This window comes from Taudactylus pleione, unplaced genomic scaffold, assembly GCF_031769625.1.
Source record: "Taudactylus pleione unplaced genomic scaffold, aTauple2 ptg000198l, whole genome shotgun sequence".
NCBI classification, from domain to species: Eukaryota; Metazoa; Chordata; class Amphibia; order Anura; family Myobatrachidae; genus Taudactylus; species Taudactylus pleione.
The window spans coordinates 9,060,319-9,075,629 of NW_028284600.1; the positions used below are offsets into that span (position 1 = coordinate 9,060,319).

Consider the following 15,311-nt stretch of genomic DNA (forward strand, 5'->3'; position numbering starts at 1 on the left):
ACGCCTGCGTTCTGATTTCCACTCCCCGTTTTCAAGCACCCTCCCCTGTTACCACCCACATACACCTCCTCCTGTCACTCAAAATAGCAGGCATTCGCTATATAGCGAACAAACGATTTTCGGCCGCACTGACTGGTTCGCGCATGCGTATTACAAACCGTACGCACGCGCAGATGTGCAAACATCGCTCGGAACGAGCGAACGGCCGCTTACGAGCGGCTCTGAATGAGACCCACTGTTCATAAATATCGTATTCCTGTTGAAGCTCTAAGCCGAGTAGTGACTTTAACTGCCATCGATGGTAGTTGAATTAATAGTGGAACCATAACTCAACGCACTCAACTCCTTAAACTCACCGTTGGGGTTCTCCACTCTGAGGAACTATCTTTCCTAGTGATTCCCAAAACCTCTCATTCCCTAGTTCTCGGGTTACCCTGGTTGCAGAGACATTCTCCACAAATCGATTGGTCAACCATGCAAATTACCTCTTGGGGAGCCAATTGCTTCAAGAATTGTCTACATCGGGTGGTTCCCGTTCGGTCCTCTGATCTACAACTATCTAAGGGTCTACCTGAACCCTATTCGGATTTCTCGGATGTGTTCAGTAAGCAAAAAGCGGATCTTCTACCTCCCCATCGCAAATGGGATTGCCCCATAGATTTAATTCCAGGGAAGAACCCTCCTAGAGGACGCACCTATCCACTCTCACTCCAAGAAACTCAGTCCATTTTGTGGAAAACCTAAAAAAGGTTTCATCCTGCCTTCCCCTTCCCCAGCAGGGGCTGGTTTTTTCTTCGTGAAAAAGAAAGATGGAGGGTTACATCCATGTATAGATTATCGTGGACTCAATTGCGTAACTATTAAAAATCGGTATCCTTTACCTCTCATAACTGAGTTGTTCGACAGGGTCAAAGGAGCCACAGTCTTCACAAAACTCGATTTAAGAGGCGCCTACAACTTGATTCGTATCCGACCCGGTGATGAATGGAAGACAGCTTTCAACACCAGGGATAGGCATTACGAGTATCTCGTCATGCCTTTCGGTCTCTGTAATGCTCCAGCTGTCTTCCAGGTCTTCGTCAATGAGATCTTCCGGGACCTGCTGTACAAGACTGTGGTCATCTATTTAGACGATATATTGATCTTTTCTCAAGATTTGGCTAGTCATCAGGATCAGGTGAAGGAAGTTCTTCTAAGATTACGCTCTAATCAGCTTTACTGCAAGTTGGAAAAATTTATTTTCAAAGTTTACAGTGTACCATTTCTAGGGTACGTCATCTCCGGGTCAAATCTTCAGATGGATCCTGCAAAACTTCAATCCGTCCTCGACTGGTCTATTCCTACATCACTGAAGTCCATTCAACGGTTTTTAGGTTTTGCAAACTATTACCGTAAATTCATTAAAGGTTTCTCTACCCTGGTAGCTCCCATCACAGCTCTCACCTGTAAGGGGGCGGATCCAACTACTTGGTCAGCAGAAGCCACTTCTGCTTTTCAACTCCTGAAGCAAGCATTCATCTCGGCCCCTGTGCTGAAACAACCAGACATGACAAGACCTTTCATTTTGGAAGTCAATGCTTCATCTGAGGGAGTTGGAGCAGTCCTCTCTCAACGCTTTGAGGACGAAAAACTTCATCCTTGTGGATTCTATTCCCGGAGATTTTTGCCTGCTGAGAGGAACTACTCCATCGGAGACCAGAAGTTACTCGCCATAAAATTGGCGCTTGAAGAATGGCGATATCTTTTAGAGGGGGCTCAGTTTCCCATCACCATATATACAGACCACAAAAACCTACTCTAATTGAAATCAGCTAACTGCTTGAATCCACGGCAAGCTAGATAGGCGATGTTCTTCTCTCGATTTAACTACAAGCTTTCCTACCGCCCCGGTTCTCAAAACTGTAAGGCCGATGCCCTCTCTCTCTTTGTAGAGTGGTCCTAAACAGCTCTTTGAACAGGATCATCCCATCTTGGATCCAACCTCATTTTCTACTACCAGCATTTCTATGACTCCACCTGTTGGGAAGACTTTTGTGGAACCCCACCTTCGTAAAAAGTTGTTACAATGGGCTCATGCATCTTATTTCTCTGGACACTATGGCATTGAGAAGACGACTGAATTTATCCGGTGATCCTACTGGTGGCCTTCAATGAAAACAGATGTTGTCTCCTACGTCTCCTCCTGTGTTAAGTGTGCTCAGCATAAAGTACCTCGGCAAGCTTCTTCCGGGCAACTTTAGCCATTCCTTCACGACCATGGACACATTTATCTATGGATTTCATCACTGACCTTCCTCAATCTCAAGGCCACAACACGGTCTGGGTTATTGTGGACAGATTTTCCAAAATGGCCCATTTCGTGCCTCTCACTGGACTTCCATCGACTCCATTACTCACCCAAAACTTCATTAAGGATATCTTCAGACTTCATGGTCTTCCACAAGAAATTATCTCAGACAGAGGAGTGCAGTTTGTAGCTAAATTTTGGAGGTCACTTTGTTCAGCACTTCGGGTGAAACTTAACTTCTCTACCGCATATCATCCCCAGACCAACGGACAAACTGAGAGGGTCAACCAAGATCTCAAACAGTTTCTTCGCACCTTAATTTCCTCTTCGCAAGATGATTGGGTAGAGCTCCTTCCATGGGCCGAATTCGCTCACAACAATCATTATCACACATCCACTAACTCCACTCCTTTCCTTACAGTGTTCGGTCATCATCCTCGGGTTCCAGATTTCCCACTTCTTCCAACTCTGGATGTGCCTGCTGCCAAGATTTATCTTCAACAGTTTTCTGACATTTTGAGAAAGGTTCGAGCCGCACTCATTAAAACATCTGCTCGGTATAAAAGATTTGCTGACCGCAAGAGACGAGCTGTACCTAGTCTTCAATCTGAATGGTCTGGCTCTCCACTCAAAACATCAGGCTCCGGGTCCCCTCGATGAAATTCGCTCCACGTTATATTGGTCCATTTCCAATTGCCAAAGTCCTGAATCCAGTAGCTAACAAGCTAAGACTACCTCCATATCTTCACATTCCTAATTCCTTCCATATTTCTCTGCTGAAACCATTATTCCTCAACAGATTCCAAAAGGAGCCTCCTAAGGCTTCTAGTGTTCAAACTCGACAAGGACAAGAATTTGAGGTTGACAGAATTCTAGACTCTCGTTGTCGATACAATCGTCTCCAGTATCTCATCGACTGGGAGGGTTACGGCCCAGAAGAAAGAATCTGGGTTAATGCTTCCAATGTGCATGCACCTCGGCTAGTCAAGATCTTTCACATGAAATTTCCTCAAAAACCCAAAAAGTGTCCAGAGGCCACTCGTCAAGAGGGGGGTACTGTCACAACCCACCATAGAGACCCCAGAATCAGACCCCGGCACTTACCTCTCAGGATGCTGCGGCACGGCTCTCTGCTTCCCCACCGGTCCGTTCCTGTGGGCGCTCTCTCCCTCTGCTCCCCGGCGGCTTCTGCATCATGTTCTCACCCTCCGGCCTGGCGTCTCTCACGTGGATCTGCCGCGGGTCTCCGGTCCATGGGCGCGGCCATCTTGGATTGCCCATGTGACGCGATCTCTTCCAATGAACATGCTTCTCCTTCTTTTCCAGCCAGTCAGCATCCAGCACTCCCTATAAAAGGATCTCCACTTCTCCAAGCAAGTTGCCAGTGCAACAAGTCTCCTAGTTTAACTAGTGAGCCTCACCACTGCGCTCCATAGGTGTTGTCACCACTGCAAGTAGCTTCTACGCTACCACTGTCTCCATACGGCTACCCAGCCGCTCCAAGTAGCTTCCACGCTACCACCATCTCCATATGGCTACCCAGCCGCTCCAAGTAGCTTCCACGCTACCACCATCTCCATACGGCTACACAGCCGCTCCAAGAAGCTTCCACGCTACCACCGTCTCCATACGGCTACCCAGCCGCTCCAAGTAGCTTCCACGCTACCACATCTCTATTCGGCTACTCAGTCGCTCCAAGTAGCGCCCGAGCTACCACCGTCACTCTACGGCTCCTCAGCCGCATCAAGCAACTTCCGTGCTATATCAATCCTCTAGCAGTCTTCTGCATCTTCTCATGCGGAGGAACTTCATCAAACATAGTCTCCTCCAGCGAGCATATGAGCTGAGTAATACAGGTCCAAGACCCAGCCCGGGAACACAGTCCCAGAATCCCACATCTCTGACAGAGATATGTGTAAGCTGCTTGTGTTGTATCTGTAAAAAAAACGCATTAAAAGTTACAGGGAACAAAATGTGTAGGGTTGCACCGTAATTTAGAAACCAACACCAGGCTGCAGGGCCAGTCCTGGTTTTAAATATAGGAGGGAAAAATTGCGTAGGGTCCCCCCTATATTTAAAACAAACACCAGACCCAAAACAGCCGGGCTGTAATGCCACAGCCTGGAGACCCTTTCACCGGGGCTCCGGAGCCAAAGCATTATCAGGCCAAGCCGGTCAGGCCAAGCCGGGGATCTCAGGGGAGGTGGAGACCCTCCAAAAAGGGGTCCCCCCTCTCCCTTAACCCCAGGCTTGGTCTGAAGCCCGGGGCTCTTCCCCGCACCCCTGGAGCGTTGGGTACGAGGGTACTAAAGTGGGGAAATTTAAGTAAACTATTGTATTTTACAGTGGGACTACAGGTGCCAGAATGCCTGCCATTGGGACCTGTGGAACTACAAGTGCCAGCAGACGGGCGGCACCTGTACCCCCACTGTAAAATAAATAGTTAAATAAAGACAAAACACACACACTGTGATTAGTAAAGCTTTATTACATACACCTACCCATTCACACATACTTACCTATACCAGATTGCATACTCACCTATATCCTGGCGCAGGTCTGCGCAGCATCCCCGGGGCTTGGCAAGACAAAAAAACAACTTACCCGACCAGAAGGACCCAGAATCTGCCACAAATACGGATCCCTCGCGAATGCCAGCTGACAGGACTGCACGGGCTTTGCAGTCACGCCAGCCTCAGCGGCCGCGCTAACTGTAGAGCGCCCGCTGATTGGCTCCAGCTACTGACAGTTCCCACGTGGGAACTTGAGAATGTTAGCTGAAATATTCTCCTGTCCTATAGGATTGTTAGGGGAGGAGTATGTGGAGTCTTAGCTAATGCTAGGCAGATTTAGTACCTCTCTGATCTGGTTCACCCTCTCTATTTCTCTGTTGTGTGTGAATTCACTGTCTTGGTTCAACTCACTCAAATGAAGACCACAAGCAACAAGAATGTGGAATAATACCAGGATTCCCTTATAATAGTCACAGCGTAATAAAAAAAGTGTGTTGTTTTTATTTAGTTTAAACCAGCCAACCCAGGTTTTTTTACACTGCAATTTAGATTTGAGTATGGACACGCCCTTCCCAAATTACGGTGGAACCCTACATATTTTGATCCCCCTAATTTTAGAAACTAGGACAGACTGGCAAGCCTGGGGCTGGTTAGTCTATTGGGGGGGGGGGGGGACCCTATGTCATTTTTTTTCAGATATTTAGATTTGTTTTCCATATTTACAGGCAGAAACATACATGGATCACAGCGATCTGCAGGGGCTGGCTGGCAACTTTTAGCCTGGGGGCAAATGCATGCAGGCGGCCCTGGCAGAGGAGTAGCGTGTAGCCAGGGTGCTCAAAAGAACGTGCGTGCTACGGCGCCCCCCCCCCCAAGTGTTCTAGGGAGGAGGCGGGTCCATATGGGATTAATGTAAGGTAAAAATAAAGATATGGGGCAGCCCCCTGTCGTAGTGCCCATATGCAGTGTCACCCTGTGCCACAGGAGGACACCCTTATGCAGGCCTCGAGTAGTGCCCCCAGTAGTTATCCCCCCTATGCAGTGCCCCTTGTGCCCCCAGTAGTAAGCCCCTTATATAGTGCCCCCAGTAGTGGTAACCCTTATGCAGTGCCCCTTAAATAGTGGCCCCAGTTGTAGTCTTCCCCCTATGCAGTACCCCCACTATTGCCCTTTATATAGAGCCCCCAGCAGTGGTCCCTTGATGCAGTGCCCCCAGTGGTAGTCCCCTCCCCCCTATGTAGTGCCCCTAGTAGTAGTCCCCTCCCCCCTATGCAATGCCCCTAGTAGTAGTCCCCTCCCCTTGTAGTGCCCCTAGTAGTAGTCCCCCCCAGTAGTAGTACCCCCCTTGTAGTGCCCCCAGTAGTAGTAGTCCTGCCCTTGTAGTGCCCCCAGTAGTAGTAGTCCCCCCCTTGTAGTGCTCCCAGTAGTATTCCCCCCCTGTAGTGCTCCCAGGAGTCCCCCCCTTGTAGTGCCCCCAGTAGTATTCCCCCCCGTGTAGTGCTCCCAGTAGTGCCCCCCTTGTAGTGCTCCCAGTAGTCCTGCCCTTGTAGTGCCCCCAGTAGTATTCCCCCCCCTGTAGTGCTCCCAGGAGTCCCCCCTTGTAGTGCCCCCAGTAGTATTCCCCCCTGTAGTGCTCCCAGTAGTCCCCCCCTTGTAGTGCTCCTAGGAGTCCCCCCCTTGTAGTGCTCCCAGGAGTCCCCCCCTTGTAGTGCCCCCAGTAGTATTCCCCCCCGTGTAGTGCTCCCAGTAGTCCCCCCCTTGTAGTGCTCCCAGTAGTCCTGCCCTTGTAGTGCCCCCAGTAGTATTCCCCCCCTGTAGTGCTCCCAGGAGTCCCCCCCTTGTAGTGCCCCCAGTAGTATTCCCCCCCCTGTAGTGCTCCCAGTAGTCCCCCCCTTGTAGTGCTCCCAGGAGTCCCCCCCTTGTAGTGCTCCCAGGAGTCCCCCCCCTTGTAGTGCTCCCAGTAGTCCCCCCCCCCGCAGTAGAGACATAATAATAATAATAAAAAAAAAACACTTACCTGACACCCGCTCCTGCTCCCGCCGCCGAGATCAGCTCCTCTGTCCACCGCTTTGCATTATGGGAGTGACGCGTCATGGGAGTGACGCGTCACTCCCATTTTCCCCACTGCGGGAGCCGGAAGATGTCCGGCTCTGGCAGTGGGAGCAGCAGCCGATGAGAGTCTGTCTGACTCTCATCAGCTGCTAAAGCAAACGCACAGCTGCCGGCTCCGGCGGCTGTGTGTTTGTGCTGTGTAGCGCTGACCGAACTCCGTCCGGTCAGCACTACACACGCGGTGGAGTCTGTGTCACAGTGACACAGTCTGCACCGCGGCCCGCATGACGCTGCGGCCCGGGGGGGCACATGGCACCCTGCCCCTCGGCCCAGCCCGCCACTGGCGATCTGTGTATGCTTTTGCCATACTCTCAGATCACAGGCAGGTGTATTTTATTCACAAGTTTTTACAGGAGAGTTTTCCCATCTCATGAGAGTTTAGAAACTCTCTGCTTGGTAAATTCCAGAATCCTATCTTCACCAGTGAAAAGGTTCTCGAGTTTTGCCGATGGTGAATTAAAAAGAGTTTGCTAACTCTCCAGTATTTTCCCGTAGCAAAGGAGATCTCTCTCCCGAGTTTGACATTAGTAAATTTGAGAGTAGGAAAAAATGCCCAAACTCCCCAGAGTTTGCAAACTCTCCCAAACTCTCAGCTTAGTAAATTTGCCCCCAATAATCCAAAATTATTTAGATTTTTAATCTCAACAAAATAAAGCCAGACTAACGGGCTGATTCCCGATTATCTGGAATCTGTACGTGCGCAGGACCCGTTCTGCTCATGTGCAGAAGGAGTCCTGCGTGATCGCTCACAGCCCCTGCTATGCCTGATTGAGAGGCAGAGGCATTTAAGGGGTGGTGCGGGGATGGGGACGGCCTGCATTCCCGGAAACTGGGGCATGACGCCCCTGTTTTTCCAAGAGTGGCAAGGCTAGGATCTGTGTCTGTGACCACGAATGCAGCTTCCTGGCCTCGCAAGCCGACCAGCTTGCCTAAGTTGAGGCTTACTCAGTCGGTCAGCACCGTCCACCTCGGTTGCAGTGCTGGGATCACAAATGCAGCAGGGGGTGTCAGACACCTCTGGCTGCATTTGCATATTTGAAAGGAGGGAATTGCAAAGCTGCTTGCATGCAGCTTTCCAATTCCATCCACTACTGAATCACCCCCTAAGAATTTCTTCCTTCCTAATATCACACTAGGACTGAAGATTTTGAATTGAAATAAACATGAAGGAGATTAAACCAAGACCTTGACTTGTTTCGCTGTGTATTGCCTCTTTAATGTGTTGGAGTTGTTTACCCTTATAAAGATTGAGAATGTTGGAGTTTTCTCCTGTCCTATAGGATTGTTAGGGGAGGAGTATGTGGAGTCTTAGCTGATGCTAGGCAGATTTAGTACCTCTCTGATCTGGTTCACCCTTCCTATTTCTCTGCCGTGTGTGAATTTACTGTATCGGTTCAACTCACTCAAATGAAGACCACAAGTAACAAGAATGTGGAATAATACCAAGAGGATTCCCTTATAATAGTCACAGCGTAATAAAAAAACCAATGTTGAATTTGGACACGCCCCTCCCAAATCTAAATCTCTCTGCACATGCAGTGCAGCATAGTTTGCCAAGGTGCACAGCTACTTGCTCTTTTTGCTTTGCTCCCAACTCACAATCAGCTCCGTTTTTTTAAACTCTTTACATGAGAGACAAAGATTGTGATTACCACAATACAATCTACTTAGAAGACAAAAAAACATTACTATGCTGGCCCAGGTAAAATGCATGAATATATTTTTACACAAGAGGCATGAGTATGTGTAAAATATCCCATAACACTGGGAGAGGACCTAAAGTGATTGCAAAGAGTGTCTGTTTCATGGCGTGTTATGTTATAGGAGTGTCATGAGCATGTCTGGGAGAGCTGCTGCTGCATTCCCAAATCCACTGCTTCAGAGTACATGTTTAGTTAGATTTTAGTACAGTAACTAGAGTAGACTCTAGTTTACCACAAATGTTGATGGTGTGAACAATGTTGAGTCAATGTTGGAGTGTATACAACCTCCATCGCAATTGCAAATACCATGGAGCCTGAAAGTCGGCGTCTCATCGCTTATACAGTCCATCGCTCGGTGGAGCACAAAGGGAAAGCTGAGGTATGCATTTGCATATTCCCGCAATCGCTATTGAGAGAGCGGCTGCATTAGCGTCAATCTCTTAATCAGGCCCCCCATACGGACATGCTTCTATAGATTGTGATGCCTGGAGACTGGGAAAGGACCTGCCCATGGTCCTGGAATGAAAGCTACATTGCGGATCACTGCAGGCATCCAATCACATGTGGTCTTTCAGAATAGCCAGTATCCTATACAGGGAAACACATAAACTCAAACATCTCCTGCTTTGTAAATCTGGTTATGAGATACACCTCATGAAATAGAATATTAATTTAAAAAGTAATAAAAACTGCCTAAAAGTGAAAATCACATCCAAATATTTAACATATTGAACAATACTTTAAAACAGTGGTTCCCAAACTTTCTTGAATCAGGGTGCCCTAGAGTATCACAGTGCCCCAATGCCAAATGCTTCTTATTGGGAAGCTTTAGAAAAAAAAATTAAAGTAAATACCTGTCATTCTTAGGTACAGTTATGTGGTGTTGGACAGGATTGTGCTTCTTTTTGTCCACATACAGAAAAGTGGCAGCCACCAGCACTGGTTTTGCCTAACCCATTGACCATAAATAATTTGATATGGCCATGGACAACCAACCCGTGGCACCCCTGCAAGTGCTATGTGGCACCCCACGGTGCCACGGCATCCAGTTTGGCAACCCTTGCTTTAAAATGTTACATATTTAAAACTTTTAGCTCCTGAAAGGCAGGGAAGCTTTATTTAAAATGCAGTAAATACATCAGTAAACAATATTTTCAATTTAATAGTATAGGGGATAACCTAATTTATGAAGCTAAAGTCTGCTGCGAGTTGGACCATATAGTAGCTTCAACATAACAGATGCCAATTAAATCATAATTTTCCAAATTGCACTCCTTTCTTTGTTTCTAAAAACTCACCATACTGATAAGATCTGGCATCATCCGGTTCTGGTAATGAAGAATCCATTTGGACACAGAGATATCTGGTAGTAAAAAAAAATAATTATAAAGGAAAAAAAAATACATTTCCATAAGTATAGCTAGAAAAAGCTTGTGTATATGATCTCTAGATGCACCATCCCTTTACCATGGTTCATCAGATTAGATACGGCGAATTACTGAGAATGACTACAATGGAGCATATAAAGGAGTGGTATAATGCCAGAGGCATAATGTTTCCCCTAATTTCACCAAAAACCCAAATATTTTTCAAATTTCTCTGAATATAATAAATACTGATCAAAGTACTCATCTAAAGGCGCATATCCACTGTACAATATAAATGAATGATTGAACGATAACGACATCGTCATCGTTCATCAATCGTGCAGTGAATATGCCGGGAATGAACAGCGATGCGCGCTCCTGCTGGTCGTTGTCGGCATCTGTCATCGCCTGAACCTGCTGTCCAACCTGACAATATGGTCAGGTTGTGCAGGTTCAGGTATGAGGGAGGATGCCCACACTTAGCGATATATCGTTCAGTGTGGGCTCAATGCCCACTGCACAATATAATGAACGATTGAACGATAACGATGTCGTTATCGTTCATTAGTCGTGTAGTGGATATGCGGCATAAGACTCTTGTAAATGGCCTTTTCATGAGTAATCCTAAAGCTTAGTGTTCTTTAAATCTAATTACCTGTAAATCAAAGACTGGGTCATGTTATGTAGTGCATATAATAGTTCATTGGAAAAGATTTGAGCATGAAAAAGAAGGATTCCTGTACTATGGGTCCATAGTGACCAAGTGCTGGTTGTGCAAAATACGGAGGACAAACGATGTAGGGGTCCCCCGTATTAAGCAAAATCAGCAACAGACTAATCAGAACCAGTCCTGGTTGGCAAAATACGGGGGCCAAACGACGTAGGGGTCCCTCGTATTCAGCGCAACCAGCACTGGGCTCTGAGCCGGTCCTGGTTCTGGAAATACAGGGGAAATATATGAGTAGGGTTCCCCTGTATTTTGCAGAACCAGCACCGTACTTTCTCTAGCCTGTAATGCCCCACATGCTGGTACTTGTTTTCCAAGTACCAGCATGCGGGGGAGGCTTGCTGTGACTAGTAGTACCACAGCTAAAGACAATATTAACAATTCAATTTTTTACACATTTACACTATCAACCCGGCACCCACCGCCCCAGGGTTGCTGGGGATAGCCCCAGGCTATCAGCCTATGCCTGGGGTGTCCTGGAGAGGGGGACCCCTTTATTAGGGGTGGTCCCTAGCTCCCCAGGGATCCCTGGCCTGGGCTGACTAGCGGTCATGGTTGATGCTTCGGCTGGGGGGCACGGTGAAAGGGCTCCCCTGGCTGTGGCATCAGCCCTCCGCTAGAAAAGTTCCGATGCTGGTTCTGGAAAATAAAGGGGAACCCTACTAATTTTTTCCTCTGTATTTTCAGAACCAGCTCAGAGCCCAGTGCTGAATACGGGGGACCCCCTACGTGGTTTGTCCCCCGTATTTTGCCAACCAGGACTGGTTCTGATTTGCCTGATGCAAGTTGTACTTAATACAGTACAGTTTGTCCTCCGTATTTTCACAACCAGGACCGTGCGGTGAAAAGCCCTGGGCTGGTTGTGTTTGGGGAAGGGGGGGGGTGCATTTCCCTTTTTTAATTATTTATTTTACACAAATTCAAATTTGATGCATACATAGATCTCACCGATTCATCCATGCATCTGTGTCTTATTTTCTCAGATACATGCCCAGTGCCAGTAAGCACCGCTGTCGCCCACTGATGCTCCTGTGCACTGCTGCCACTGGTCCGCACCCCTTTGCTGCCGCTGCTCCGCACTCCTACAGCCCGCCCCCCGTAGCCGTCTCTCCCTGTGCATCCCCATAACACCTACTGTGTGCCAGCCTTCCTCCAACTGTGCTAATGTACTATTTTGTTGCCCTTCTCCCCTGCAGGTGGCCTGGTTTGCTCCTCCAAACCCTGATAGTTAATACATTTTAAAAAAGCAATGAAATTCCATAGAGATGTCCCATTAAGGCTTCTTAGACATGATCTGAAATTTCACGAAATCTACTGAATTTCTGCCAATCAAACTTCAAAAAGCAATGAAATTATGATCATTAAGGCTAATGCCTTAATGGACATGTTCCTTGCGTAATACAAATATGGTATGCCATCACACCCTGTGGTTAACTGCAGATTCAACACTCTCACAGAGTAAAATTGCTGTCACTCACAAAATGGTGGAGCTGCTAATTTACAAAATTGTGTGCTCATTGGAATACACACATGCAGACTATGCAACTGAGGTCTGAGCAGAACATAGAGCTGTGCAGATGGGATAACAGTATGGTGGATGGGGCAGACAGAAAGGTGTGGAGAGGGAAAGATTAAGCAGTACAGATGGGGCGAGCCAAAGTGATGCAGATTGGAGGAAAACTGTGGTGCACATGGGGGGAGACAGAGTGGCATGGTTTGGGGAACAGAGCGACACGAATGGGGGGTACAGAGTGGCATGGATGCGATAAGACAGAGCAGCGCAGATGGGTAAAGAGATTGGTGTGGATAAGGAATACAGACTAGCACAATGTGAGAACACACAATAGTAGGGATTGGGCAAGACAGATTGGTGTGGATGGGTGGGAAGACAGAGTGGTGTGGGTGGGATGGGAAAGACAGAGTGGTTGGGGAGGACAGAGTGGTGCAAATGGAGGAAGAAAGAGTGGCAGAGATGAGGGAAAGATAGAGGGGAAGCAATCGGGAAGCCGACTGTCTAAATACCGGCAGCCGGCTTCCCGACTGTCATATCCCGGCAAGGGTGAAATGCTGAGCGTCTAGATGTAGACGCCCGCATTTCCCCGATGCCGGGAGACCGGCGCCTGGCATCCAGATCGTAGTGATGCCGGGCGCGGCGAGCGGACAGCCGCGGGGGGGGAAGGGTTAGGTTTAGGGCTCCCAGGGGGGACTTAGGGTTAGGCACCCCCCCGGGAGGGTTAGGCTAGGGGGAGGGAGGGTTAGGTACCCCCGGGGGGACTTAGGGTTAGGCACCCCCCCGGGGGACTTAGGTTTAGGCAGCGGGGAAGGGGGTGGTTAGGGTTAGGCACTTGGGGGGGAAGTTAGGGTTAGGCACCCCTAAGGAGGGTTAGGTTAGTAGATACTTACCTATCCACGATTGGGATTTCCAGCGCTGTCGGGCTTCCGCTGCTTCTAACTCTGCTCTTGTCGGGCTGCAGCTGACGGGAATCAGGTATTTCATACCCGTTCCAGACAGAGTGACGTGGCTGGGGGCAAGGCAGTGTTGCAGACGGAAAGAAACACAGTGGCACAGATGCAGATAGACAGGGTGGTGCACATGGGGAAAAACATATTAGTGTGGATAATGGCAAGCAGAATAGCACAGTTGGTAAAACACACAGCTGTAGGGGGTATGCAGTCGGGATGCAGATGGTCTAAATGCCGACCGTCGGAACCCGACCATCTAATCCCGGCAAGGGTCTAATGATAGGTGTCAAAATCCTGACGCCTGTAATTTTACCTACGCCGGGAGCCTGATGCCCAGCATCCCAATCGAAGGTAAGCCGGGGCAATGGGCGCGAACAGCTTCGCAGGGGGTTTAGGGGCTCCCAGGGGTGGGACTTAGGGTCAGGCACCCCCCAGAAGGATTAGGCTAGGGGATGGGGAGGTTAGGCACCCCCCCAGGAGGGTTAGGTTTATGCAGCGGGGAAGGGGGGGGTTAGGTTTAGGCACTAGGGAGGGAGGTTAGATAGTACATACTTTTAGCGTAGCCGGGATCTTCACTGGTGCCGGTCTTCCGGCTTCGGCCGCAATTGAGGACGTCACTCCGGCGGGTGGCAGATGGTAGGTGACGGTTAAAGACACAATGCAGTTCAGTCCCCTCCAAGTCTCCAATGCGTCCGGTGGTAAATCATGCTGATCCCCTGTAGGGATTGGGGAAGTTATAGCAGCATGGTGGTGAAGAGTATGATAGCCTAGCACCCGACCTGGTGGTCTAGGTAGGAACTAATTGTATAGCCTACCTGTACTCAGCCGCGGCCTTCTGCCGCTGGCCCGTCCTTGCCAGCGGCACCGCTGCCGGTGCTTTTCTGTCTTTAGCCCGGCATCTTCTGGCCGCTTTCAGGGCAGCCGGAACTCTTCCTGCGACGTCTGCCTCCTCTGCCCACCACCGAACTGACTTCTCTGCAGAGTGGCGTCTGCCCATGGCACCCAGGGCAAGGTGTCTCACACGCCCCCTGGTTACGCCACTGTTTGTATTGTACTATAACTCGCTAGTTTCTTGTTCAGTTATTTGTTTATATACAGCCATGGCCAAAAGTTTTGAGAATGACACAAGTATTGGTTTTCACAAAGTTTGCTGCTTCAGTGTTTTTAAACCTTTTTGTCAGATGTTACTATGGTATACTGAAGTAAAATTACAAGCATTTCATAAGTGTCAAAGGCTTTTGTTGACAATGACATTAAGTTTATGCATAGAGTCAATATTTACAGTGTTGACCCTTCTTTTTTAAGACTTCTGCAATTTGCCTGGCATACTGTCAATCAACTTCAGGGCCACATACTGACTGATGGCCGCCCATTCTTGCCCAATCAATGCTTGGAGTTTGTCAGAATTTGTGGGTTTTAATTTGTCCACCCGCCTCTTGGAGATTGACCACAAGTTCTCAATGGGATTAAGGTCTGGGGAGTTTCCTGGCCATGGATCCAAAATTTCGATGTTTTGTTCCCAGAGCCACTTAGTTATCACTTTTGCGTTACGGCAAGGTGCCCCATCATGCTGGAAAATGCATTGTTTGTCACCAAACTGTTTTTGGATGGTTGGGAGAAGTTGCTCCTGAAGGATGTATTGGTACCATTCTTTATTCATGGATGTGTTCTTAGGCAAAATTGTGAGTGAGCCCACTCCCTTGGCTGAGAAACAACCCCACACGTCAATGGTCTCAGGATGCTTTACTGTTCAGATATTTACGCCAATGCAATCGCAACTGCATTCTCTCATGGGTCGCAATTAAATGTAAAATGTGCAAATACCTTCCAAAGTCTTCCCGAGCATAGGAACGCCCACTGCTGCCTTCTGCCCATATGGGTTACATCTACTGTACCTGCTAGAATGCCCATGCAGGTTACAATACATCAGACAAACAAAAAGGAAGGTAAAAAACGAGAATATCAGAGCACATCTATAACTTTAAAAGAGGATTAAACACCCACAGCTTATCAAAACATTTTTTAGAAGTCCACAATAAAAACCCCTCAAGCCTAAAATTCACAGTGATACAGAAGATAGAAAAAAAACTGGAGACCTGAGAAGAAATGAGTAAAAATGGATTTTTGAACTACAAACCT

The 15,311-nt window shown here is 48.2% G+C and overlaps 1 protein-coding gene across 2 annotated transcripts in view; it reads right to left on the reverse strand.

The window, feature by feature from the left end:
- LOC148518844 (uncharacterized) overlaps positions 1 to 15,311 on the reverse strand; it is a 47,587-nt gene that overhangs the window by 21,041 nt on the left and 11,235 nt on the right. For both annotated transcript variants that reach the window (XM_088476968.1, XM_088476967.1), the window contains exon 2: positions 9,914 to 9,978. In XM_088476968.1, the coding sequence (XP_088333094.1) occupies positions 9,914 to 9,962 (49 nt within the window). In that variant the 5' untranslated portion in view covers positions 9,963 to 9,978. The remainder of the gene's footprint in view (positions 1 to 9,913; positions 9,979 to 15,311) is intronic.